General features: G+C 40.1%; 1 protein-coding gene across 9 annotated transcripts in view; it reads right to left on the bottom strand.

The window, feature by feature from the left end:
- The window catches only part of adarb1b (adenosine deaminase RNA specific B1b), a 112,594-nt gene that overhangs the window by 8,575 nt on the left and 76,794 nt on the right, over positions 1–27,225 (bottom strand). For 7 of the 9 annotated variants that reach the window (XM_067515072.1, XM_067515071.1, XM_067515073.1 and 4 more), the window contains 6 exons: positions 10,550–10,624; positions 6,672–7,597; positions 4,814–4,928; positions 3,921–4,089; positions 3,575–3,726; positions 2,805–2,973 (listed from right to left, as the gene is read on the bottom strand). In XM_067515072.1, the coding sequence (XP_067371173.1) occupies positions 2,805–2,973; positions 3,575–3,726; positions 3,921–4,089; positions 4,814–4,928; positions 6,672–7,597; positions 10,550–10,577 (1,559 nt within the window). In that variant the 5' untranslated portion in view covers positions 10,578–10,624. Of the gene's footprint in view, positions 1–2,804; positions 2,974–3,574; positions 3,727–3,920; positions 4,090–4,813; positions 4,929–6,671; positions 8,437–10,549; positions 10,625–27,225 lie in introns of all 9 variants that reach the window. The other 2 variants (XM_067515077.1, XM_067515076.1) reach the window with 1 other exon arrangement.

Here is a 27,225-nt window from a genome sequence, read left to right as displayed (position 1 = left end):
TGTATGACATTAAGTTTGTGAGTTCTTTCTCCCATAGTCCCATGGTCCTTGTCCTGCATGTTCCCGGCTTTGGAGCAGTGTGCTTTCCAGTGCGTGGCTATTTTGTTGTTGTCTTCTCTTTTCTCTCTTCACTTTCAACAACAAGGCAGATGGCCGCCCACCTTCAGCCTGGTTTTGCTGGACGTTTCTCCCGTTAAAGGGAGTTTTTCCTCTCCACTGTTGCCTAGGACTTGCTCAAGGGGGAATTGTTGGGTTTTCTCTATAAATCCTTATAATCTTGACTTTAGTATGTGTGAAATGCCACTATATAAATGAAGTTGAATTGAATTGAATACTTTCTGAAGGGGCTGTGCTCAAATTGTAGCTAAACAGATGCTCAGTTCATTGTTAGTTTTGGTCATTTTGTTAGATTTGTTGAGATTAAGAAAAAAAAATGTATCACTAAACTTTGTCCTTTGACAAAAAAAGGACAACGTTGCCACTCTTCAGTGGCACTTCAGGCAAACTGGGAGTGTGAAATTACCAATATCTACCTAGAACAATGAGAAATATTTAAGCATTAGTCCCCAGGCTAGGCAGAGGTTCTACTGTTTCCATATGCAATATTCTCTGTGTATATGGGTGTGTGAAGGCGCATGATATTGTGTTGGAAATGTAGGGAAGGAAAAATGAAATCTTTAAAATTCATAGCTGCAAGCAGTAGAGCACACATTCAGCACAGTCAAACAGCTTCATAATATTTTGGGCCCTGCACAAACTGCAGTAACATACAAATACTTGCACTTTTTTCATGACAACGGAGTAATAGAAATATATATGAGCACACAGCACACACACGGTATATAAAAAGGAACCACAAAGAAGAAAGCATTTGAGTTATATTTTCAGAGGCATTCGATTTCATTCCCATCAAACACCTCTGTATTTCTTTGCTGTTATTTTATTCAATATCATGCTTGGTGCATCTACACACATATACAGTACAATACAGTGCACACACACACACATACACACACACACAACAACAACAACAAGATGAGAACAACTCTGAAAGCCTACGTGATTAGATGTTGAAGACAGAAGAGACAAGACAAACAGAGAAATGACTTGTTTGCTAATGAGCTAAAGCAAATAGCTAAGAACAACAGACATGATGAGAGAGCTGCTCCTTCTTGCTGAAGTTTGGGGCTGGGCAAGCAATCACAGGAAAATGAGAGGAGAGAAATGTGTCAAGAGGGAACATTGAGGACATGGTCAAAGTAATGTCAGTCACTTGCTTTACTAAACAGCAGCCCGGCGGCTAACGAGTTACATTACTGATGCACTGTATGAACTGCATTGTAACTGTCAATTTAAATGATCTCATGTTATTCTTTAGGTAAATCCAATCCAGAAAAAAAAAACACCCAACATGACCATATGTGTGGTATCCAACCTATTTTGCCCTCTACTGACTTGAATCCCACCAATTTGAACCCCGTACAAAATCAGAATCACTAATACCACCGCTGACATGCTGAGAGCACGACGACACCTCTCACAAGGTTTGAACAGCAAGCAGTACACAGTAGACATCTCCCTCATCAAATACACACTCAGCATTCAATCACTCAGTGCGCTCAGGCAAGGTATTACAATCCTGCATGGAAGAGGAAGAAGAAGAAGAGGAGGAGGAGGAGGAGCAGGAGGAGAAAGAAAAGGGCTCGTGAAAAGAGTTATGGAGAAGTTTTATCGTACATCATGAGGGAGGAACTGTGTTGCCTTGAACATGGACAGAGACTAAAGACGCTATGATCTGGCAGCAGAAATGGCCCCAGGGACAGAGGATCCATCAATTCAACTGTCCCTGACACTCCCTGAAGAAAATTACAGATTTGAAATGACAAAGTGAGGAAATAATGCAATTCATCACAGTTTGAGTAAATAAAACACATGAAAAAGCATCATGAAAACATGGATAATTATGAGTTAAAACCTTTTTAATACAACAAAGATGCAATTTAACACCAATTCAAATACTGAATTTTTTTTACGTTGGCAATACAATGTTTATTATTATTTATGAGATTATTTAATTTTAAAAATGTTTCCATCTGTTAATATTGATTTAGGGTAATTAAAGGTATTATTTAATGTAAAATGCACTTTGATATATGCCAAAATATACCAGACCGAATCACAATGCAGATCTTGGTGCCGTTGGGCATTTTAACATGGCAGCACTTCACTTGAAAGGATTGCAACACCAGGATGTTCAGCAAATGTTTAAAAACAGATACATAAAGCAAATTGTTACTGACAACAGAAGCTTTCCTTCGGGTTAGTAGTGTCAAAGATCAGTGACTTTTGGCTTGTCCCTCAGGGGTCACCACAGCAGAACGTGTTCTGCATGTTGACTTGGCATGTGTTTTTACACCTAATGCCCTTCCTGCCCCAACCCTCCCTTTTTTATCCTGGCACCAGGATAAAACTCGCAGTTTACATGTGATGGCATTGGCTGCTAGAGTCAAAATTTAGCTTCAACTTTAAGGTCAATGTCTGTCAAAAGACAGACAGAAGTTCATCAAAAGATATTTACTGCACAACCACTGCATTTTGGCATGAAGATGTTAAGCTCATAGCTCATAGGCCTATACTGTTCAATTTTTAAGTTCTAATTTAAACTAGAAAGTAAAAAAATCTAACTTCATTTTAGCACTGAACAGAAACAACAGAAAGCAACAAAGTGCTAGTTATATACTACGGTAACAGTGTGTATCACAAACAGGACTGTACAGTAACTGAGTGAATTTGAGCAATGTTACCTTGCGATCTTGTCACTGCAAGACATTGTGAGTAACCGCTCTCCTTGCAGCACCCCGTCCCAGGTCTGGATAGTGTTGCTGGACCTAACGGGGATGGTCCCCTCTCCGGACTCAATTTTGGTCCTTAGCTGGCCCCGTGCCTTTCGGTTGGGATGTCTGTCTCCTTGGTCTTAATAAGGCAGCGTGGGAACAGAGGAATGAGAAATTGACACACACAACAACACAAAATTGACCCTGTGTTCCTTTTGTCAAGGCACACACGTCAGACTGAGCTTGTAAAGGACAGTTGGGCTAAATAAATTCAGAAAAAATAGAAAACAGACATTCTAAGAAAAAGAGAAAAATGGCTTTCACTCAAGCATGACCTATTATTTATTATTATGTTATCAATGTTTTCCGCTGTTCCACCAGCAGGCGCCATCTATTCAGTGACTAATTGAATGTGTCTGTTTTCTATTCAGTCTGCCATGTGCAACGAAAAACACTGACAAGAGTAAGAGCGAGGTTAATCAGACCAACAGTGTGGGTGAGCTAGGCTGGGGGAAAGACTGATAGAGACAGACAGAGAATGACAAAAAGCTCTAATTACTAGAACCTTGTTTAAATGTGTCTGTAATGCATATTTGGACAGCAGAATGAAATTCTAATTAAATGAAACCAAGCATAATAGGAAAACCTACAAATTTAATTAAATAAACAGTTGTTGAAATGGCATTCCAAGCTAACAGGAGAACAAATTAAAAACACGTTGCTCTGGGATGGTTGTGTACCTTCCACTCCAGCCTCATGCGGAGAGAAGATCCTGGCGTCTCCACAGGGCGAAGTGCTGATGTACAGGTGGAACTGAACATTGTCCTTTAACCTGTAGCCTCCCTTGTCACACGGCAAAAATATTGACTTGTGGTGGTCCTCCTTGTTGTTGCTATGACAACAGACAAAAAGCTAATTCAATACGACATTGGCAAACAGCACTGAACTTATATTAAAATGTTTTCAATATAGCTTATTTAACTGGGCTAAATTAGACAAATGACAAACATCAAGGAGCAAGGTGAATAAATACGATCACATTGTAAAACAAACGTAGAGAAACCTTATTTCACACTGGACACTGACCTGAGGAAGAACTCCAGCTCAGTGTAGAGGTACCTGATGAGCGAGCGTCGAGCGATTATCTCAGCGTGGCAGTCATTGAGGGCCAGGCCGCGGTCGCTCATGTACTCACCGTTGATGCATTTTGTTCCCGTGGAGACACAAATGACCTGTGCTTCCTTCACATCCGTCCCTGTTCGAGAAGACAGAAAAGCAAAGACATATTAGTCAATGAATGCACACTCAAAAGTTCATAGTTTATTTGTGTTTCTATGGCCACGAGACATTTGACTGTGATCATGTGCAACCTGGATGAAAAGCTGTCGATGTACACATGACATTAAAACTGAGGTCTAAACTGCTAAACACTGAGCTAAAACTCATTTAACAGCTTCTTAAAGATGACAGCACCAACATTCAGCATGGGTCCCACTTTACTTATGCTTGCGTTGCACTGTGTGTTTTGACACCTGTCAATGCTGACTCCTGTCCACCACATCATTGGGGCTGATTGAGGTGTGTATTATTAGGCTCTTGAAGCATCCAAAGCTAATACCTTAAAGGCAGACATATTTTATTAAAAGATCAATGGGTGTGTAGCATGTTACTGATCCATTTTACATACTGCTGGGTGATTAATGCTGCCAAAAATAAATGACTATATTATAAAATGATACATTCCAATGAACAGAAAATACACAAAGTATCTAAAATGTCTCCAAAACTGCAACACTGGAGTAAAAATTACATTTAACCACTGATAACAAAGCTGCGGCTGACAATTAACAATGGATTTTGTCAACTGCCTTCAAGGGCTTTGCAACCAGAAATTTTCTCTGAACACCACGCAAAATTGGACCCTTGGTTCTGTATTTTCCAAGCATAAAAGCATCAACCACCTCTTTCTCTGACTCTACCTGTTGTCATGACAACCCCTGCTAGGACTTTCCGTCGAGCATGGGGGGAGGTGAAGTTGTCTGTCAGCTCACTGAACTTATCCACCACCAGGCGAGAAACAGCATCTGCTAGGACCTGAAATCATACACAGACAAACACATGCAGAAACACAACAAGAAAACACACACACACACACACACACACACACACACACACACACACACACACACAAACACAAAGTTGTGTCAAATATGTCAGCTTACAAAGTGCGTCTGATGTTATCCTCCCCTGGAGCACAATGTAACTGTCAAAGTATTCACATTCAGCTACAAACAAGAGTCAGAATGTTGCGACGGCAACAAGTGAAACTGGGTTGACCCCCTGAGGTGTACCTAACTATCTTTTGAACAGCGCTGTTTGAGTTTGGCATGACAGTTCTAATTTTCCATCTCCCTTCTAACGAAACACAAAAAGCAAAAACCAAGCCAAGTAAACTCGAGCAAGAGATGTGCAATGTTTTCAACTTTTTACATAATTTCCAACCACAATCCAAACTCCTGGGAGAGCTAAAGTGAACTTCACACATCTTTTGTTCTTGGACAGCCAGATCCTCATGCCGGCTCTTTATCCATTGCTAATGTGATGGAAAATGACGACAACTAAGAGGCAAGATGACGGCTGGATGGCCACAAATTAAAGAGATTAGTCCAATATTACTTCCCTGCTACTTCGGAGTCACCCACTCGTGGCCAGATCATTTGACTTTCGAATGCCAAGGTCGTCTGTGGTGTAGAAAATGGCTGTTCGTCTCTTGGAGTGCAAGAAAAAGTTACAGTACTGATCCCTTACAGTAGCTGTGGCTTTGGATAAAAACGGATATGGCCAAAGAATTTTCATTCCAAGAACCTTATTTTGTAAATTTCACAATTGTTTGCTGGGGTTTATGTTCACAACAGAAAAACTACAGAAAAACAAGTACAGAACAACAAAAGTGAACTTGAGATTTTTGCAACGGCAGTTGAATCCAACCATTTTCCCCATTAGCGCCCTGCCAGATGGAAACAGGCTGCAGAAATTAAATACCAAGCGACAGAGAATTAATAGAGCAATTAGTGGGGGGTGCTATCATTAAAATGGGAATGCTTGTCGAATAAATCAGTTGACAAGTGGTGAGAGTGAGTAAAGGAGAAAAAGACTTTGAGGAGGGAACTGTTGACAGTGTGCTGTGCTGATTAGCTTTGCTGACTGTGTTATCTCTCTTCACACACTGCCATGCCTCAGACAGTCAACTTTACAGAGGCATCTAAAGCAACCACCTGCCTTCAGTGACTGCAAACCTGATGTGAATGATGATCCGCTGATAATCATGATGATATCTAGTAAAAGAGCAAGGTTTAAGAGACGGAGCATTTTAGAATGGATCTTGTTACGGCCCAAAGACCTCAACCAAGGAAGGTTTTACTAGAACAGAGTTCTAAACCCCTTCATCTGTCAGTTTACTACAGTATGACACAATATCATTACCAACCTCTCTTGTTAGAAGTATTAATTGTTAATGAAAGGGCTGTGATTCAGGTGTTTCTGCTTGATCAAGATAAAAAAAAAATCAACATCATCTCAGCATAAGCAAGACAGAGACAAGAAGGATTCTGGTTACCTTGAAGATGACCTGACAATGATTCTAAATTTTCTAAGCCTCTATTAAAACTGGCCTGTCTTTGTGATTTCATCTCGACTCCTGACAACTGACAACTGCTGATCGCAGTTGGTGAACATCTTCAAAAAAAAAAAAAAGGGTTGTGTTGCCGTTGTGATCTGATTCCCTATACTGTAGGAATGACAATCGTAAAAAAAGAAAGAAAGAAAGAATGATCTTACCTGGGGGAGATGAAGCTGCAATCCCTCTCTCGGAATGGGTTGCCGGGATGGCGTCTGGTCGAGCTGCATGTTGAAGAGAGCTGAGAGGGCAGCCTGTGCAGCGCGGGCTTTAGCCAACTTCTTGTTGCGCCCTGAGCCTTCAAACGTCTGTGCATCCACTGTTACTGACATCACAAAATTCTTGGCATGACTCTCCCCACTCTCTGAGACAAAGTCATATTTGAGGCCCGGCCTGAGCTCATTTAAGATCATGACTGGGTTTTTGCCACTGGAGGGTGAGCTAAATGCTGAAGGAGGGGGCAGTGGGGGCTGGACAAGGTTGCTGCCAGGTGGTGTGGGTAGTGGGTACTCCCCGAGTGAGTTTAAAGTGCTGCTACCATTGGATCCTAGATAGAAGGATTCTTCAGGCGCAGCGGGTGTCTCAAAGCCATTGAAAAGCATGTCTGGGAAGTCAGCTTGGTCAGATGTAAAGTCTGTGTTCACCGTCAGCGTTCGACCCATGGCCAAGTGTGCCTCAGAGGCATTGGGAAACTGGACAAAGGAACGCAGCGCTTTTTCTGCTGCATTCAGTTTAGCTTTCTTCTTCGTTGGGCCCATGCCCTCGAACATCTGTCCATTCACCTCCACAGTCATAACAAAAACCGGTGCATGGACTGGTCCCGTCTGAGACAGCAGTTTGTACTGGAGACCTGGTTTGATTTCATTCAGCTGCATCAGTGCATTCTTTGGCAGAACTGGACCGGGTGTTTTCTTGCGTTTCTTGGCCCGGAACTTGGAGTGTGTGTGACCATTGTTTCCCTCCTCTAGGGGGCGCTTTCTACTGCCCAGGCCGCTTCCATTGGGGAGCTGATCAGCCACTCCCACCCCGTCTTTGCAGGACATGTTGTCCAGGTTTCGGTTTTCCTTAACATCAGTGCTGCTCGAACCTGCGGTGCCCAGAAAGAGTAACTTACAACGCCTTCGTTGCAGGATCTTGTAAATGCAAAATTTATAGATTCCTTTATCACTCTTTGGAACTGAACCAATGATTTGTGTTCCTTTACCACACCGAGAGACAGTTTTAATTTCAACTGAATGTGTTAAAACTGTATTCTACTGATATCTTTCATATTAAAAATATTACAATATATCTATTGTTAATAATAGATGATAATAGATGTTCTTACCTTAGTCAACATTCAAAAAACAATACATGGAATGATTGTCTATAATTTGGTATAATTTTTAATTAATGTTATTAATATAACATCATAGTGAACATATTTAAAGAGGCCTGTTATTCTAGTGGTCAGAGTAAAGTGAGAGAAATATGTTTAATATATTACTAGTGTACATTTTACAGGTTGTACAGTGTTACTGGTCTTAAACGTTAATGCACACAAATACGAGCACACATATTGATACTCCACATAGATGTACAAACACACACACACATACACACAAACACACACACACACAGAGAGAGCTGTTTTTCATCCATTCTATCAATTTTTATTCGCCTGGGTGCTTTCAGAGAAATGAAGTGTAAGTGTTCAGTTTTTAACTGCAGGTTCTGAAATACACATTATACCAGGGAACACATATCACTGAATCCAGTTAACAAAGTGGATGGAATATTGGCAAAAATTTTCATTTATAACATCCTTCAGCAAAGGCTTGATAGGTTACTCCTTGCGGTACTCAGGAGAAAGAGAGGCCGCAGTGTGCATGAGTGGGATTGTAGGTTGGGTTGAGGGAGTGCAGGGAAGGAGTGCAGAGGGAAGAGCTGAGGACCAGGCAAACAGGAGAATACATCAAAGAGGCAGAAGGAGAAGACTCCACCTACTGCAGGATCCTAAAGGCTCAACAGGTGACATGATAGAAGGTTAAATTGCTGTTTACCCATTTTTTTGAGAAGAATGAGTGTCTTAAAATGAAAAAGATCTAAATTCAAAAATTGCTTCTAATGAGCTGGCATTCATAAGACCCTGCACCTCTGAGATGCCCCCCGTGGAGCTTGTCAGAGAACACAGTGTTTTAAGTTGCAATACAGTATGTGCTGACATGCCGCTGTCATCTGGATACTACAACTGACATGTATCAAGCCCAGAAAATAAACATTTATTCCTAAGATAAAGAAGGAAAAAAATGCATATTCTTCGGTTTAGGAAATCTAAAAGCATGCAATATTTTTTTTCCTGCAATTTGTGTAAATGTTTTGAAATAAAGACAATGGCCAAGGAACTTTTGCAATAATAGCCAAGAGGAACTGTCACCTGTGAGAATAGTAATATCTGAAGTTTGTGGGTTCGACAAGGGCAAACTCTGAGATCACATAACATTGGGTGAGCAATTATGGCAGTGGTGAAAAATGGCACAAGTTAAACGAGGACCTCTCTTATTCTAAATGGGTTATTTTTGAATATGTAACATGTGGTATTGTATCTTTTTATTGTTCTCTGCAAAGCATAAAATGCACCACACTCTCAAACTAAATTTGATTTACTTGACTCCAGACATAGTGTACCTGTCCTTTGTATTTGTAGGATGTAATTACCAATAAGCAATAAGCAAAACATGATGAACACATTATGGAATCTTCAGAATGCTGCACAGACAAACAGTGACTATAATGACACAGGAAAAACTGGAGCTTCCTAAAATTATTTAGTCAATACTTCTAAACTTTGTCTAAGAGGTTAAAAGAATAACAGTCAATTTAGAATGTAACAACTTTTTGCAAGATGATGGATACCCAGTAGTCCTCCAGATTGGACCAGACGAGAAGACGAAAGCCATATCCAGAGAGCAAAAGCCATGACAACATGCACTGAATTATGTCGCAAACATGCACTTGTAGCTGTTAGTATTATTATTGCAGCATTTGTGTAATCAGCATCCATTAGTTAGGCAAGGAGAAAAAAAAAAATCCCATATGCTTCAGTCTTTCAGAGCTAAAAGTCCCTGTGGGTGTTGAATGAACCAAATAATATAGACAAAAATGTCTTTTATCACAACTTTGTTTTAAGTGAACTTGTTTGTTGGGCTTTTGATTTGGAATGAGTTATGTGATTAAAGAATTTCAAGTGCTGCTAAGGTTGTCACATGAAAGTTAAAAATCCTTTAATGTTTCCTTTTGGTGTTCCCTTGGTATTAGGGGAATTGACTCGTGAGCTTTGCGTTTTATCTTCAAATATATCTCTTGACTGGCAGTAGAAATGTAAGAACAAGGATTCACAGACAACAAAGACTATTTTGCAACGCTGCTTATTCTACACAGAACAACATGCTTCTCCTCAGAGAAAAACACAAATTATGACACTACAATGAGAACTGTTCATTTGTATTGCAAGTTGGGCTAGTAGCAGGATGACAGCCCTCTTTGAATGGGAGTTCAAAATTGCTAAGGTGAAGGGAAACATCCAAGCATTCCGTACCCTCTAAGGCTCGCTTACTGACTTCAAACCAAAATGTCTAATTAAAGTTCAATAAGCTGGAGTGGGGAGGATTTTCTAAAAAAAGAAATGGAGGTAGCGCGAATCTCTAATATGACCTGAAACATCTCAGATGTAATGATTAGTTCTTCCCTTAAAGGTTTTACTTCAGTGGTGAGTATTTGTGTGTAATAAAGTATTTTTATTTGTTTTTTTGAAATGAGCGTGTTTAGGTTTGGATTTAGTTTTCGTAATCTCCAATGTCTCACATGTGAAACTGTGGGCCTAACAAACCTGAGGAAATGGGATTCACGCTGATTACACATTGGAGAAGGACAGGACACACAAGGGAAAACATGCAGGCAGACAGAAAGGAAGGAAACAAAAATCCAGGCAGGCATATAAAGAGCAGTTATTGCACAGACAGAAAGACAGACTAAAAAATATGTGAATTAAACAACTCACTCATATTCTCCTCCTCATCCACATCCATGGTGACCGGTTTGGTCTGACCTGACAGCCCCCTTGTCCCAACTGCACCTGAGGATCAGAGGATAAAAAAGCGCATAAGTGATACACACACACACACACACACACACACACACACACACACACAAAGGAACATGCACCCATTGCACTGTGTAGGTAGGTCATGATGTAGGCATATAAATATTCAGTCTGAGAAATATTAAGGTGAGAGAAGAGGCCAGGGCTGACAGGCCTTAATAGCAGGAGCAGTAGATTGGCACTTTAATATCCTTCAGATTAGACCTCATTTCCCACTGCCTGCTGAGAGATGTACAGCTAGTGACATGGCCAAGTCACCTCACTACCGCACAAACACACAGACCACTTATCCCAAGGTGGAGAATGCCATTGACGCTTCATTAAGCAAATCAAATGGTTACCTGCAATCTGAAATGTTCACCACTGCCAACTGTACTGACAATAATACTAATTCTCAGGTTATTTAAGTGTATTTTCTTGCTGTTTCCTGCAATTTTCAATCAGCTCTGGTTATCCATTTTAAATGGTTTTATCCAAAAACACGACTAAGTGGCTCATTAAGAAAGCAACACATCAAGCAGGCTGTTTTCTTCAGCACTTGCCAACCAACAGCAGATGCAGAGCAACATTAATCCTGAGTCATGCTTCTGGCCACTTGACTAATATCCAGTGTCACTCTTTAGTGCAGTTTTTGGTCTCCACCAATGCCTGATAAGTCTCTTTTACTGTTGAATTCTCTAATATGTTCACCAGCATTTAGACAATATCCATCTCGTAGCAGTCAGCATTGTGGAGTATAGAATTACAACTAATTACTCTGGAAGAATTTGGCATTAATCTGGCATTCTCCTTTTTTGTGAAATGGCAAAAAGAGTAAAATAAATATTTTTTCATCAACATAATATTCAATGCATATATTGCATAATAATGCATAATATTACAGAAATGAAAGTTCATTTTAAAATTTTCAAGGGGATGCTAATTTTTCCACAAAATTTGTTTTTGTTCTAATTTTCATTATTTTGCTATAATATTTTGCTATTATATTACTTCTGATGAGAAAACAATACTTGTACTAGCTTAATGTGCATTAAATATTATGCATAAAACAATCTGTTTTCCTCTTTTCTGACATTGAAACATAAGTGGATGCAAACTTTTGCAACAAACTGTAATAAACTGATTTTAAAGTAGCTTAGCGGTTTTACGACAAAATAAATATATGAAATATTTTGTCCCACTGTTTTAGCTGTAGTCAGATTCAAACCAAAAAATCTTCTAGCTGTGATGCAGCAGTGCCAACCACTCTACCACCATGCAGCCCGCTTGGTATTGTATTAACATTAATTACAGAAATAATGTTTTTAAGCAAATTTCAACTGCTTGACTACACCCATCCACTTAAAAAAGTTACAGTGTGACAAAAATACAGAGAGATATATGCAAACTGATGAAACGAGAATAGAATTAAAGTAGCAAAAAGGTAAAAGGCAGAATAGCAAATGACACAAAGAGACAGAGAGAAAGCTGGAGAAAGATGGTATTATGATACAGAACAGATTGTGCTGATTCTACTCTCTCTATCCGCCTTCCATCAGTGCCCCCATTCCTCAGCCAGACACTTTCTTAAGCTAAACTAAATGGGCTAATTAATCTGGGCTAATGGTGGGTGACAGCAAATATGCTAGCACAATTATCATCGTATTAAAGATTCATATTCCAACCCATAATTGAAAATGAAAAGGTGGGGTGAAGGGAGGATGGGTGGGAGCGGGTCCAACAGAGTGGAAGATGAGAGTAATTTTTCTCGGGTAGCAGGAGCCAGGTGCCCTCGGCCCCTGCACAGTTCTCCAGCAAATAAGCTTTTTGCTATGTTCTGTATATTGGTTATTTATTTGTAGCAATGTTTAACTGTATTGTCCCTGAAAAAAAAAAAAAAACTGTGCTAAAACCCTTTCGGTTTAACAAATGTTAAGACCATATCTGTTGAATCAGGCTGGCCCTGTGCTACTTACTAAAATTTAAACTATATCCTAAAAACTTTTACTCCTATCCAACAGATTAGTCTGTCCGTCTCCCAGGACTTCACGTAGGAGAGGAGGTTGTCTCAGATTCCAGATGGAATTGTCAGAACGTTAATTAGAAGCCTCCTCCTCATATTCTTTATATGAGCTCACAGTATGGTAAGTATAGTAAGTTGTCATTCAAAATTTACATAATGTAAATGTGCTTGTTGCTCTACTTTATTGTTACAATATTAAGTCAAATCATCTTGGGAGATGTTGTTGCTTTTTTGTTGATTCTTGCATTATTTTTCTATTGGTAGTTGTCCCCCACTCATCGGATTTGTGGATCGAAGGACAAAGAATCTTGTCTGCAGTATTGATCACAAAGTCCCTTGATTTGTGTTTTGGGCTTTATACATATTATTGACTTGATTTTAAGACTAGTCAGTGAAAGAAGTACCTCTGTATAATTTAGCTGTTCTAGAGTAATTTAGCAGTCAGTACACACAAGTATAAAACCAAATCTAAATCAAGACTGGTTTTATCTACATACTACTTCTGTCTTATTCCTCCAGTACACAATGCTGTATAGTTTAATGGGCATGCAATGCAAATGTGCTTGTCAGTTTTGATTTCCAGATGAGGCCGCCTTGGTTCTAAATGTGTAACTAAATCAGAAATTGAGTGTAGGTGTGCGCATGGTTGTAAATGGCTGTGCTCTGGAAGATCTTGAGGTAAATGGCTATGCACTTTTATTTAGATTGTCGATAAAACAAGTCTTGTTTTATATTTGGCTCTAAAGAAAATTCACTGTGTAATGTTAAAATATCAAAATCAGTCTACTCTCAATTCTAATTATGTTTTGTTTTTTAAAGGCAGAGTGGTTCTGAGATAAATGTATAGTGTAGTGTGGCCAATTGCTTGATTCCCCTAGGTACTAATCTAACATTTAAAATATTGCTATCAAATATATTCATAGGGATATATACTGCTGGAAAAATAACCGGTAAATTTTTTCAGAACCATAAAAAAAGAACTTTCAGGCACAGCATTGATTCAACTTCTGTTACAGAGTAATGTATGTTACTAAAACTTTAACAGATGACCTTTCGTGCATTGGCTGACATTTTTTACACTGTGAATATAAGACTGACAGCAGTCCAATGTCTACCACTTATATGTCAGCTTTAACTACGCTGTCAACCAAATTTGATTTACAGACATTTGATGGTCATTTTAGCCATAATATATTAGACTAAAAGTCAACACAAATGTTAAAGAAATGTCATTTATGGCGTCACATTTTTCTTTCTCTCAAGATCAGTCATTTTTGGATGTACTGTCTCAGCCAATGGTGCTTTCAAGTAGGTATATTTTTTCTTTGTACCCAGTTTCTATGACAGGATACCTTTCAAGTTTTTGCTTAGAACTCACAGTGATAGATTGCAGTGGGTGCTACTTATGCGGTGCATGTCAAAATAGATTTTTGTTTTTTTTCACTCAATTATTAAAGGTTAGCTCTTCGTGCATGCAAGATTATTTATTTAATTATTTGTGCTTCTGGATTTCACTGCTTTTTTTAAGTTGGAAGTTTGTGGAAATTTTTCTGAATCTAAAATCTAAAAGCCAGCAAAAATAATTTTAACTTTTTCATGCACGAGTATTTAAAAAAAACCCTTGTAAAGGCAAGAAAGGATCCTTGATAGAGTTTGGTACTGACCATTTTGGAACAACTGAAGCAGAGGATTTAAAGTGAGTCAAAAGAATCAATGGCGAGGGCTGCTGACTATCTCTCTCCACATGCATAAATGATACTGCATCATCAAGTTGCGAGACGGCTTGGTTCCAGGTAATTCTGAGTGGACGCCAAGGGAGGCAGGGAAAAGGGAAAGATGAGAAAGAAGATGAAAAACCTCAAATTCAATCTGGCACGGTGAGAGGGACTGAGGGGAAATAAGGTGGTTTTGATTTGTCTCTCATCCCTTGCTGGTGCTGTGACGGAGCGATAGAGCGTCGCCACCGTGGAGGGAGCACCAGCAGCGGCCTACTGACAGGGGGAGGTGGAATGGGGTGTAGGAGCGAGGGATTGAAAGGTAAAGGTGAGGGAAGAATAGAGGACGTAAGAGATAGAAAATGCAATCCTATTCCAAGTAAAAGAGAATCATTATCTCCTCTGAAACAGAAGGAGATAGAAAGGTCTGCCCTTGGCAGACTGTGGGGTTCAAACTGCCTATCGAGGGCAGCGTAAGAAGGCAGATTTTGGATTCAAAATAATTTCCACAAACTTCCAACTTAAAAAAAGCAGTGAAATCCAGAAGCACAAATAATCAAATAAATAATCTTGCATGCACGAAGAGCTAACCTTTAATAATTGAGTGAAAAAAAAACAAAAATCTATTTTGACATGCACCGCATAAGTAGCACCCACTGCAACCTATCACTACGAGTTCTAAGGCAAAAACTTGAAAGCTATCCTGTCATAGAAACTGAGTACAAAGAAAAAAATATACCTACTTGAAAGCACCATTGGTGTGAGACAGTGCATTAGCACTGTAGCAATGCATTTGCATAGGGGGCAGCATTTTCCCTTGAAGTGCATCTCATCCATCTCATCGCACAGGCACCAGATTTAGCTTTGCTGAATCCACACAGCACCCATTCTTTCTACGACCCTCACCCAGTTCTATAAGTGCTCTAGGTAATCACAACAACAGCCTAACCAGATTTCCACAAACTCCTGGAAAACTTTGAGTATGTTCATTGCCTATTCCTCTTCATATACTGTATGTTAAGGGAGTAGTGGGTCCTACCCTGCACCAAACTAACTCACTAACAATTCACTCACAATCCCCACATAACCCTGGTGTTCTTTTCAGCAGTATTACAAGGGCTTTACTTGGATGCTCACTGTGCTTTACTCTAAAGGCAGTGTTAATACCGACCTGACCTTTCACTGCAAATAGAAAGGGACAGCCCTGAAAATACTTGGAACACCGCTCTGCCTTAACTAGCTTTTATGACGTGTACCGAAACTTTCAATAACTCTGAGTGCATCTCTCAACTGTCCCATAATGGTTAAGATTCTAGGTCCTCTCTACACTTTGCCTTTTTATTCAGTGGCCAGTCAGCATAAATTTGTGAGACCAATTCCATACAAGAATGACCAGTATATCATCCCCACTACATGTACTGGTACTGTAGCTTGGAGCTTTTGAAATACCAACTGCTTAAAGATCTCAAACATTTTGTGCAGTTAGTAGTAATCCATTACATAATGGGTCTGTTTATATGGGAATTTCCTGTTTTCACAAGAGCAATGACTAAGACAGTCAGTAGAGCAAAAATATATGAACGACAATGTATTTCAGTTACAGCAGGAAATACTACAAAAAGGGATACAAGGCCACACAGTTGTAATTTGTTTTAATAGTAGCATGACCAATTGCCCACAGAAGGAATGATGGCTGTTATTTGGCCCCTTGACAAGATGATAGCCTCTGACTGGTCACACTGTAAACTCAAGCTTCTGGTGTCTAAAGTAAGAGGGTTGCTCTTTCGTGTTATTATACACACACCAGGGAAGGCACTTGGCCTTTGAAAGCATTTATCTCCTTTACTTGTGCTTTAGTCTTTAACCTGTCACTCAGGCTTGGCAGGACCTCTATAATTAATCACAAACCGGTTTTAAGAAAAGTCTACAATTACACGTTTTCTGGGATTAAATGGCACCATTTGTCTGAAAAAGTGGATCTTTAAATAAGTTTAACTGGATAGTAAAGTCTCACTTACTCTAGAGGTGGGGTACACCCTGGACAGAATATATCTCAGGGCCACAGAGAGACATACGCAGACAGACAACAATTCGCTCTCACATTCACACCTATGGGCAATTTTAGAGTCACCAATTAAACTAACATACATGTCTTTGGACTGTGGGAGGACACCAGGGAACCTGGAGGAAACCCACACAAGCACTGGTAGAAAATGCAAACTCCAAAGGGGGCAGACATAATCATTTGGAAAATTTTAAGGGTTTGGAACAAGGGGTCAGTGGTAGAGCATTGCGTTGGGATGCAGAAGGCCGTGGGTTTGAATCCCCCCACCAGGTGTGGCCCTGCCATGCCATCGAGGGCCACCTTGGTCCCGGCCTGGATAAAATGGGAGCCACAAGGGGACAGACTCAGGCCTTTTTGTGCACGCAAATGCATAATTCTTTTAAAACCAACAAACAGCCCCCTGGGTTAAAAACTATAGATAAAAAAGCAGTATCATCAATATGGAGTAGTGGAGAAATGTCATCTTCTCGTCTTTGAGAATTTTAGATTATATTCAAATGTATGCCTTGTGTAAAAAAAAATTTAATAACTTGGTTTCTCCTCCATTTCTGCAACTTTTAAAACTTCCGCTCAGATTCCTTTTAAAATCGTAGAAAATATCTTCTGTTAGAGATACATAGATACATGGTCTGAACTTACATGGCACTTTTTTACCTATTAGCACTCAAAGCACTTTACACTGCTTCTCATTCACCCATTCGCACTTGCAATAACACATAGCCACTCACACACCGATCAGTGTCTTGGACAAAGACACTTCGACATGTGACAGGAGAAGCTGGGTATCGAACCAACAACCCTGGAGTTGGTGGACGACTGCTGTACCTGGGCAGTCAGTGTAAATAGTTAATGCTACAACCCAGTAGAATGCCACGAGACAACAAGAGTTGCAGCTCCTTTCCCTGTTTTTAAAACCAAAAAACAAAACGTGCTAAAGGATACACAACTTTGTAACAACTGCTAATGCTCTGTGTGTTGTCATCGTAGCTTCTGATTACTATATTATAAATTATATTTGGTCTTATGATTTTTAGACTGTGTCGCATCTTATTGTAATAGTGCTATTGTTGTGTCATTGTGATTATAATTTTAGTTTGACCTGCCAGGGGACTGCAGAGGAACATTTGCTTTAAGGTAACTCTGGTACTGTGCAATGCATCAAATGGCAAAATTAATATTAATCATTATACATGGTCCTTACAAATAAAATGTAATATTAAATCCTAAATGCAGACCATTGCAATACAATTCGAAAATATAAAACAAGTAATACTCTTTCATTGGAAGAAACAGTTTATAATCATCTTATTAAATGCTACTTAGGTCCCATAATATTTAGTCAAGCTGCCGGCAGAACATGCCGGTGACACTGCCTAACGTTTTGGCCCAGTGAGGGAATCTATTACTGTCACCCAGACTACATTAACAGCATATTAAAGGACAAAAGCTCCCCTCATAAACTTTCCGCAGCTTGACAGGTTGCTGTGTTGACAAGACAAAGACACGCTCTAAAAACAGCCCTTGCGTAGCTCTTGTCAACCAGCAGACAAGAGGAGAAAACATGCATCGTTGCATAAATACAGCTATGTATATTCTTTTCTCTAAATATTTCTCTCTATGTTGCTGAACAAAAGCAAGACCACGTGATTCTTCAACCCTTGTAACTTTCTAAGTAATTACTGTATAATTACTTACCGAGTAATTATTGATCTTAATCATTTTTAAACCATTTTACCATTTGCTTTTACGTTTTCCAGAATTACTTAATGGATGTGTGCTGGACTGTGTTTAATAATGGAAGAACCCTCATTTCTTTGCAATGGAATATTACTACATATATTGCCTGAATGCACAGTAATTGATGTGTCCAAGCTTAAATAGTCTGCTTTAAAAAATCTAAGATAAATGTTGCCATCACACTCACACTTTAGAAAATAAACTTGAAATGGAAATGGCATTCTTTTAAATTGAGTATGTTGTCTAAGCCTACATATATTTATAAAAACAAACAACAAAAAAACACACTTCTTTTAGGTTGAAAAAAAATTTATAATGATCCACCCACTCCATTGTTGAGTGAGTGACATCATGAGCTATCCTACTGAAAAAAATGCATTGCAAGAAAATCATTCTTCTTTTCCTTTGGGCTGTTCTCTTTCAGGGGTCTCCACAGCGAATCATGTGCCTCCATCTAACCCTGTCCTCTGCATCCTCTTCTCTCACACCAACTAACTTCATGTCCTCTCTCACTACATCCATACATCTCCTCTCTGTTCTTCCTCTAGACATCCTGCCTGCCAGCTCCAACCTCAGCATCCTTCTACCGATATATTCACAGTTTCTCCTCTGAACATGTCCAAACCACCTCAATCTGGCCTCTCTGACTTTATCTCCAACACATCTAACATTAACTGTCCCTCTGATGTCATCATTCCTGATCCTGTCCATCCTCATCTCCCAAAGAGAACCTCAACATCTTAAGCTCTGCTACCTCCAGCTCTGCCTCCTGTCTTTTCTTCAATGCCACTGTCTCTAAGCTGACAACATCTCTGGTCTCACCACCGTCTTGAACACCTTTCATTCTCGCTGATGCTCTTTTATCACACAATACACCTGACACTTTTCTCCACCCGTTCCAACCTGCTTGCACTCACCTCTTCACCTCTTTTCCACACTCTCCGTTGCTCTGAATCATTGACCCTAAGTACTTAAAGTCCTGCACCTTCTTCACCTCTGCTCCCTGTAACCTCACTGTTCCACCTGGGTCCCTCTCATTCACACACATGTATTCTGTCTTACTGCGGCTAAGCTTCATTCCTCTGTTTTCCAGAGCCGACCTCCACCTCTCTAGATTTTACTCCGCCTGCTCCCTGCTCTCACTACACATCACAATGTCATCTGCAAACATCCATGGAGTCCATGGAGATTCTTGTCTAACCTCATCCGTGAGCCCGTCAATCACCAGAGCAAACAAGAAGGGGCTCAGAGCCGATCCTTGATGCAGACCCAGCTCAGCCTTGAACTCCTCTGTCCCACCTACAGCAAACCTCACCACGGTCTTACAGCTCTCATACATGTCCTGCACCACTCTAACATACTTCTCTCCCACTCCAGACTTCCTCATACAATACCACAGCTCCTCTCTCTGCACCCTGTCATACACTTTCTCTAAATCTACAAAGACACAATGTAACTCCCTATGATCCTCTCTGTACTTCACCATCAGGATCCTCAAAGCAAATACTGCATCTGTTGTTCTCTTTCTAGACATGAAACCATATTGCTGCTCACAAATTCTCACCTCTGCCCTCTTCCACTACTCTTTCCCACAACTTCATTGTATCAGCTTTATTCCTCTGTAGTTGCCACAGCTCTGCACATCTCCCTCGTTTTTAAAAAATGGGCATCAGTACACTTCTCCATTTTTTCTGGCATCCTCTCACTCTCCAAGATCTTGTTAAACAAACTAGTCAGAAACTCTACTGCCACCTCTCCTAGACACTTCCATACCTCCACAGGTATGTCCTCAGGACCAACTGCCTTTCCACTCTTCATCCTCTTCAACGTCCTCCTCACTTCACTCTTACTAATCTTTAATTCCTGCTCCACACCAGTCACCTCTTCAGTCCTCTCAGTGTCCCACTTCTTCTTAGCTAACCTCTTTCCCTGTATACACTCCTAAACTTCCTTGTTCCACCATCAAGTCTCCTTGTCCACTTTCCTCATTCCCGATGACTCTTTTCACCTCTAGAACATTCCTCACAAACTCCTCTTTCAGGATAACTCCTGCTCCATTTCTCTTTCTATCTGACCCATAATTGAACAACTTGAACCCTGCTCCTAACCATCTAGCCTTGCTACCTTTCTACCTGGTCTTCTGGACAGTATATCCACCTTCCTTCTCTGCATCATGTCAACCTCCTCTCTAGCCTTCCCTGTCATAAGTCTCTACTGTCAGTCCTACACTCTCTGCCTACGAACACGTGTTCCTCTTCTCCTTCGTGGCGGTCGTTGTGAACGCCAGGCCATCACTGATCCGGTATGGAAGTCAGATTTGTTGTGGAAGTCATGATTCACATTCACAAAAGACTCTGGTTTGTGACACTGGCAGACCCTCGTGGTTGCACTTTCAACCACAAGGTTGACTAACTGACTTACAGCAGTTTTTTTTAAATAACATACGCCATGATTGAAATAATTCTGAATTCCTCTATGAATTGACTTATTGGGCAAACAACTAATTGTTTCAACTCAAATGCATGATTAAGATAAAGGGTGTAAAGGTAACAAGCCAATTTGGTTTTGCTTTGTTTACCTGACTATGAAATAAGAACATTGATTAAATGCATATATGCTATATACTGTAACCTACTTATAGTATATTTCCCACAACTATGAAAAGCAAACTGCAGATGTGAGGAAAAATGTGGAAAGACTAGAGAATGTCTATTTTATTGTGTTCCAGACTTTAATATCTGACAGTCAGCCGTTTATCGTCATGGACTGCTGATGTGAGTGAGAGAAGGGAAAGGAGGAGAAAGCAGAAGCAGACAGTATCAATACGAATTTTTTATTTGAGGGTTTTATGGGAGATTGCATTTCAGAAGACTGGCAGAGTCAAGGTTCATAGGAGAGCGAGAGGAAAGAGCGAGAGGCCAAGTTGTGAAGGACAGGTAAGAGATAATGGTGTCCCTGCACATGAAGAACATAAACTAACTCCTTTGGTTGGAACATAAAATACACTATCCCCTCTATGTGCAAGAATTCTGTTAATCAAGAGTCAATCATTTTATATATGCTGCTCCACGCTGAAAACTCCCTCATTTATTTTGACCTTTTATTTTTTTATACCCACACACAACCCTTTTTACCACCGCACCCTTTTTTCTCTCACCCATATAAAATACATATTGTTTTCTACTTGTCTTTTTCTCTTCTTCTCTTTCCACAAATTTTTCTCTCTCTCTCTCTCTCTCTCTCACGCGCACGCACACACACACACACACACACACACACACACACACACACACACACACACACACACACACACACACACACACACACACACACTTCTTAGTCTGGCTTCAGGTGTGGTCATAAATCATCAGAGTGAGTGGCTATGATTTTTCCCAGCACCAGCAGAGCTGTGGGGGTGGGAAGGCAGGGGGTTTGGAGGATGGAGAATATGGAGGAGGTTGCAGCTAAATGGCCTCTCCCTTCTTGTGTCCATCAAAAAACAAGCCGCTTGCTCAGACTCTGGGCAAGACAGATGGCACACGGCCGACAATAGGGACACAAACACATATAGCCGTGTATGTAAGCATGTTTAGTTGAACACACAAACACAAATAAACAGAGGTAACTGGCAGATATCAACTTACAATTCCAAGGAAACCAGATGTAAAAATGTTGCATGCAAAGCCCTTATATGGGCAGTTTTAAACTGTGCTATTGATGTGGAGTTTGACACACCGTAAAATGAATGTTGTAATGATTAGATAACTGTGTTGTTGTCTGGCATTAGCCTATCACATGAAAATATGTGTAAGCCAGTTGGGTGGGGAATAATGAACAGCATGTCTGACATAAGGTGAAGTGTTCTATCGCTCTGAAACCTACTCAAGCAGTAAAACATTCAAACCGCTGTGAAAAAGACGCTAAGAATTACAATACAATCACTGGCCTCTTCTTTAGGTAAATGAGTGAAATGTAATGCAATTCAATACAGCAGCTCTTGACGGCAAAAAAAATACTAGGTGGGTAAGGTTTTAGATGCCAAACACATTTAGTACTTTTAGGGAGCTGTAGTAATTGGGGAGGGTTGTGCCATGAAGGTCATCTGGCCTAAAAACTGTGACAAATCCACATCCGGACAAAATAAGGCTATAAGTCATCTGTCCATACTGTACAATCAATGTTTGTCATTGTGGTTAGTGCTGCCGTCTCACAGCTTGAAGGTTGTGGGGTTGCACCTCGGCTGGCCTTGGCCTTTCTGTGTGCAGTTTGCATCTTCTCCCCATGCTTGCGTGGGTTTCCTCCAGGTAATAGACAACATATTTGTCTATTCTTGGTTATAGGGATATCTTGCATATGAATTTACCTAATAACTGTCTAAACTTATTGGACTCTGTATATCATGGTGCACTGAGATTCATAACAAACTATAAGGATCTTACTCATTGGGCTCAAAAAAATTGCCAAACAAATGTCAGTGACCAATTGAATAGTTTGTTGTAGTCAATAGACTGAAAAAAGAAACGTTACATTAATTGAGAACTTTTCTTTGTAAAAAGCCACCTGTCCATAATGACTACCATGCCAATGTCAGCAGGATAAATCTGTCACTCATAAACATGCAAAAGTAAACAAGATGTCAGACTGAATATAAGAAGAATAAGAAAATGACAATTAAGTCTGATTATCAGTTTAATATTCTAAAAGAGACACAAGCAACAATAGTATTGAAAATATTGAGCCTGACATGAGATTTATTAAAAAAGAGAAAAGATTCAAGCTACCAGCATAGCGCCTACCAACAGGCATATTTGCTGTGGCCTGACAAGAAGACCCAACCCTACTCAGAAATAAATGATGGGAATCCTTAAGTGACCAATTACTGTGTTTAACTCAACAATATGGTAATCACAAACACAATGAAAGCAGAAGCACTGGGAGTAGAAGGTGTTTTTTATAAAGATAATTCAATGTTACTTATTTCTGTTGCCAGTAGAAGAACAAGGTGAGGAGAAACACGACATTTATGGTGGAGGCAAAAACTGAAAAGCTGGAGTAAAGAGGGGAAAAACAGATCGAATATGACTTAGATTCAAAAATGAGGAATCGAAAATGAGGGGGAGTCGGAGATGAAAGGGAAAAGAGAGAGGGCAAGGAAAGAGAAAGAAACTGGACAGAGACAAATGGTCATGGGAAATGGTTGGTGCAAGAAAGCCCACCAATGAGACAGCCCTCTGAGCAGCCCTAACACAGACTGATAGGCCCACCGGGCAGCACTACCACTCCAATCCATTCCATTTCTGTGTGATATTCTCCCCCTGTTCTAAACAAATAAAGAGAGAGAGAGAAAAACACATTTCAAGCTGAATCAGATCTGCCTAATGCACCAGTATGTGGAATATTAGAACAATGTAATATTAAAGAGCTGCAGTCTCATTGGTATGAAGCGAAACATTTTGTTAATATTAGAAATATGGAGCTGCTGGACAAAAAAGGAAGGTATTAGAAGATCCTCAGTTACATTTTGATCTTTCTATGTGTTTGTTGATATAGCTGGAAACAGTAGATTAATACCAAGTAGGAAACAGCTCTTTATTGTTGTTTAATACGGCAAAGGAATACAGAAAAACACTGATGCCCTTTCTCTACTGTAATTCTTAAAAGAATACATGAAATAATCCTGATTATTTCATGTATTCTTTTAAGATCAGATCGGATGTCAACTATTCCGTCATGCACAATTAAAAGAAAGCCAGGATGTAAAAGGTTGATAAAAGCTTCAATTGAACATGAAATGTTCTTTGTAAAGATGGTAAATACAGCAGAAGCAGGAACTAGAACTGAGAAAGAACAAGATGAACCAAAAATAAAGATAGAGCGGGATACAAGGAGGAATGCGAGGATCAGTGCTAACTGTCCGTGTATGCAGTTAGATAAGTGAGTGCTACTGTTGCCATTCCAAAATCCCATTACTTTTCCCAATAAAGTGTTGGCAGCCCAGTGATTACTTCAAGAAAGCGTGAGAAAGGAAGACTCTTAATAGAAATGGGATCTGTTTTTTTTTTTTTCCCTTCTTTTATTAAGCAAGAACTTTCCCAGTCTCACTCTTTCTCTGTTGCCTCCTCAGGTGATTTCTCCAGGCACTGAAACGGTAATGCAGTGTAATAGAGTACATGTGTGGGCACCGGTGGCCTAAGGGAGAGGGGTCGTGGCAGAGAGGCGAGTGCCTGTCGTGGTGCCTGATTGTAACTGATGGGCCAAGGTAAGGGGGCCACACAGTACAGCCACCCAACATTGCCCCCTCCCGTCTCAGCAAACAGGCACAAAGATGAAAACACACACACACACTTACCTTAGAGTCCATTATTCAATTTCGCCCTTCTAATGACCAGTGAATTAGGCTGCCAGAAGCGATTTGCCTTCTGAGTCCTACTGCTAGATGCACATGTCTACTCCAGTCTGCATATTAAGAGGCAGCAATTCAGACACTGAGGTCCAATGAGCCTTCTCCAATCAGTGAATTTAGCTGGGTGAGCTCAGATTAAGACTAATTTAGGCACAATGAGAACTTTAAAAATATGCACTTATGTACTTGCCAAATAGTTACAGGATTTCTAAACCCCGAATGAAATAACATAAATAATGGGACCTGCACCAGCCCATTCTAAATCATATACAGCAGCACATGTATAGAAGGAAAAGTTATTTGATTTGTCTGAAGCTTGTGAGCACTGTGTTCAATCTTGCATCACAGCTCACAACAGCAAAGCGACACTGCATGTGAAGAAAACCGCAGGTAACAAAATCAGGTAATAAAATCGTTAAAGCATAAGCAAACGTCGATCTAAACATGGCAGGAGAACTGGAATGAACATATTGCTTACAATAAAGACATCACCCTACATGTAGAAAAGTGTCCAGGCGTAGCACAAATCATCTTTTTTTAGATATCGTGTGCTTTTCCATTTACTGACCTGATTTCATAACTTTTGCATGTTGGCTAGTGATTTTACAATTACACTCTAAACTAAATGAAAACTAAACAATCCTTACACATGGACTTATAAACCAAGGATTATAAACACGGTGTGGTCAAAGCAAGAAATGCCTATGCGGTGAAAAACTGGCTTGTTTTTTTTATAGATTCCTTAGGTCTAGGTATCAAGTTTAATAATAATAAAACTCATCTACTTTTGCTTTACTCCATCTTTTCAAGGTTGTTGGTCGGCTGCCTCTCCTCTTTTCACTAGGAGCTGTAAAATCTATTTGACAGCTCTGATTTATGACACAGCATAGGCACCGAACGCCTGTGGGGAAAAGAGTGTATGTTTCAGTGTGTTTGGAAGTGTGTGAGTGAGTGTGTGAGAATGCCCGGCTGACAGAGGACCACCACTGCTGTGCTCAATGTTCAAGCACCAAGCAGAGGACACAGGTAGGGAGCTCCTGAAGACTCAGATGTGATATATCCAGGTACATGTAGTACGCAAATGTGGCTGCAGACGCACCAACATCAATGAGACTAGAATTTGTGGACACAGCACAGTCAGAACTATACCTTCAAGCTAAAAGTAAGTGCCGAAACAGGCACATTTTACACAATGTTAAATCTTCATTACCGACTTAAATTTGACAGTATACAATAAAACCTGCATTTCCTCCGAGTTTGTTTTTCCAAAGTTTTGAACAATATTGTCTCCACTACAAATAAGAACAACCCTCTAAAGCTAAATTTGTCGCTTTGTTCCTGCAGCCTTCCTCTGTCCAGCTAACCCCCACACAATCCTTTCCTCTGTCCTCCCGGTCTCCTCGCCTGGATACACAGTGTGCTCACAGCTAACACTGTTTGTCACATTCAAGGCCAGGTTAGACACACAGGGACCCTGCTCCCCAAACAGAGGGATGTGTGTGTATGCTTGCATGTGTCTGCTCATATGTAGGGGAGTCGGGAGGTCTGGAAATAAATGCTGTGCAAAAACACAAGTGTACTGTAGCACCTGTGACACTGTCATCTGGTAGTTGAATTTCACACCTGAGCTATTGTGAGACAGAGAGGTAGTGTTGATGGACAGCAAGGACACAACAAGATGGGAAACCTCAGTTAAGATGAAAAAGGTCATGACAACTGGCAGAGGGAGGGAGACTGGACTAAGGCGGATACACAGTGCACTCCGATTGCTACACTGTATAACAAAAACCAATATAAACTGTGACTGAGCTCTTTCTGTGTTAAGTCTCTAGTTGATTAAGTTCATAATTAAGCATCCTAATCAAGGATGATTACACAGAGACAGGCAGACACAACTCAGTCCTTATCATGACGGAGCGCTGTTGTGCCAGAAAATGAAGGCACAGTTCAAAATCAACAGTTTTGTATTTGTCATTTACCTTTTGATTTCCACCTTTACTGTTGTCAAATGTTTATTGGTGTGTCTTTTTCAGAGGCTGTACATCTATTTTTTGTGTCTGCACACAGCAGCTAAAGTTTGTATATAGTAAGTAAAAGAGCTAAATTATTATTGTTATTAAACTGTATTCAGGTGACTCATTGTTCATTAAAAATTAGAACGATTACTCTCATTAATAAATAGTATTAAGACAATCACTATATGATTCTATAGAAATCTTAAGTAAATGACAGGAAAAAAGTCGGGGTGAAAGGAAAGTAAGAGAGGTACAAAGAGAAATATGTGGAAAGGGTGCATATACAGAGGAAAGATGGAAGGTTATCGAAGAAGGTAGGCAGAGTGTCTTCCACAGCAATGGATTATAAGCGTCAGGCAGTGCAGATCCTCCTCTCTCTGCAAGTTGCAAAAGCTCATTTTGGAGATTTTGCTGGCATGGCAGAAAAGGCCTCTGTTCCCCATTCCCCATTTTCCATATTTCATATACGGCCCATTGGAAAGCATTGTCTGCGAGGATGGAGTGAAGAACTTCTCACGTGGAAGATATGCTTAAATTCAGCAGTTTGAAAGTCGCAGTGTATTGTACATCACATATATATTAAACGTAAATTCTAATCATTTGATTAGTAACAGTAACATGTTACTAATACCATTAA

The sequence above is a fragment of the Channa argus genome, chromosome 9, assembly GCF_033026475.1.
Source record: "Channa argus isolate prfri chromosome 9, Channa argus male v1.0, whole genome shotgun sequence".
Classification (NCBI taxonomy): Eukaryota; Metazoa; Chordata; class Actinopteri; order Anabantiformes; family Channidae; genus Channa; species Channa argus.
This window is presented reverse-complemented; position numbering and strand designations above follow the sequence as displayed.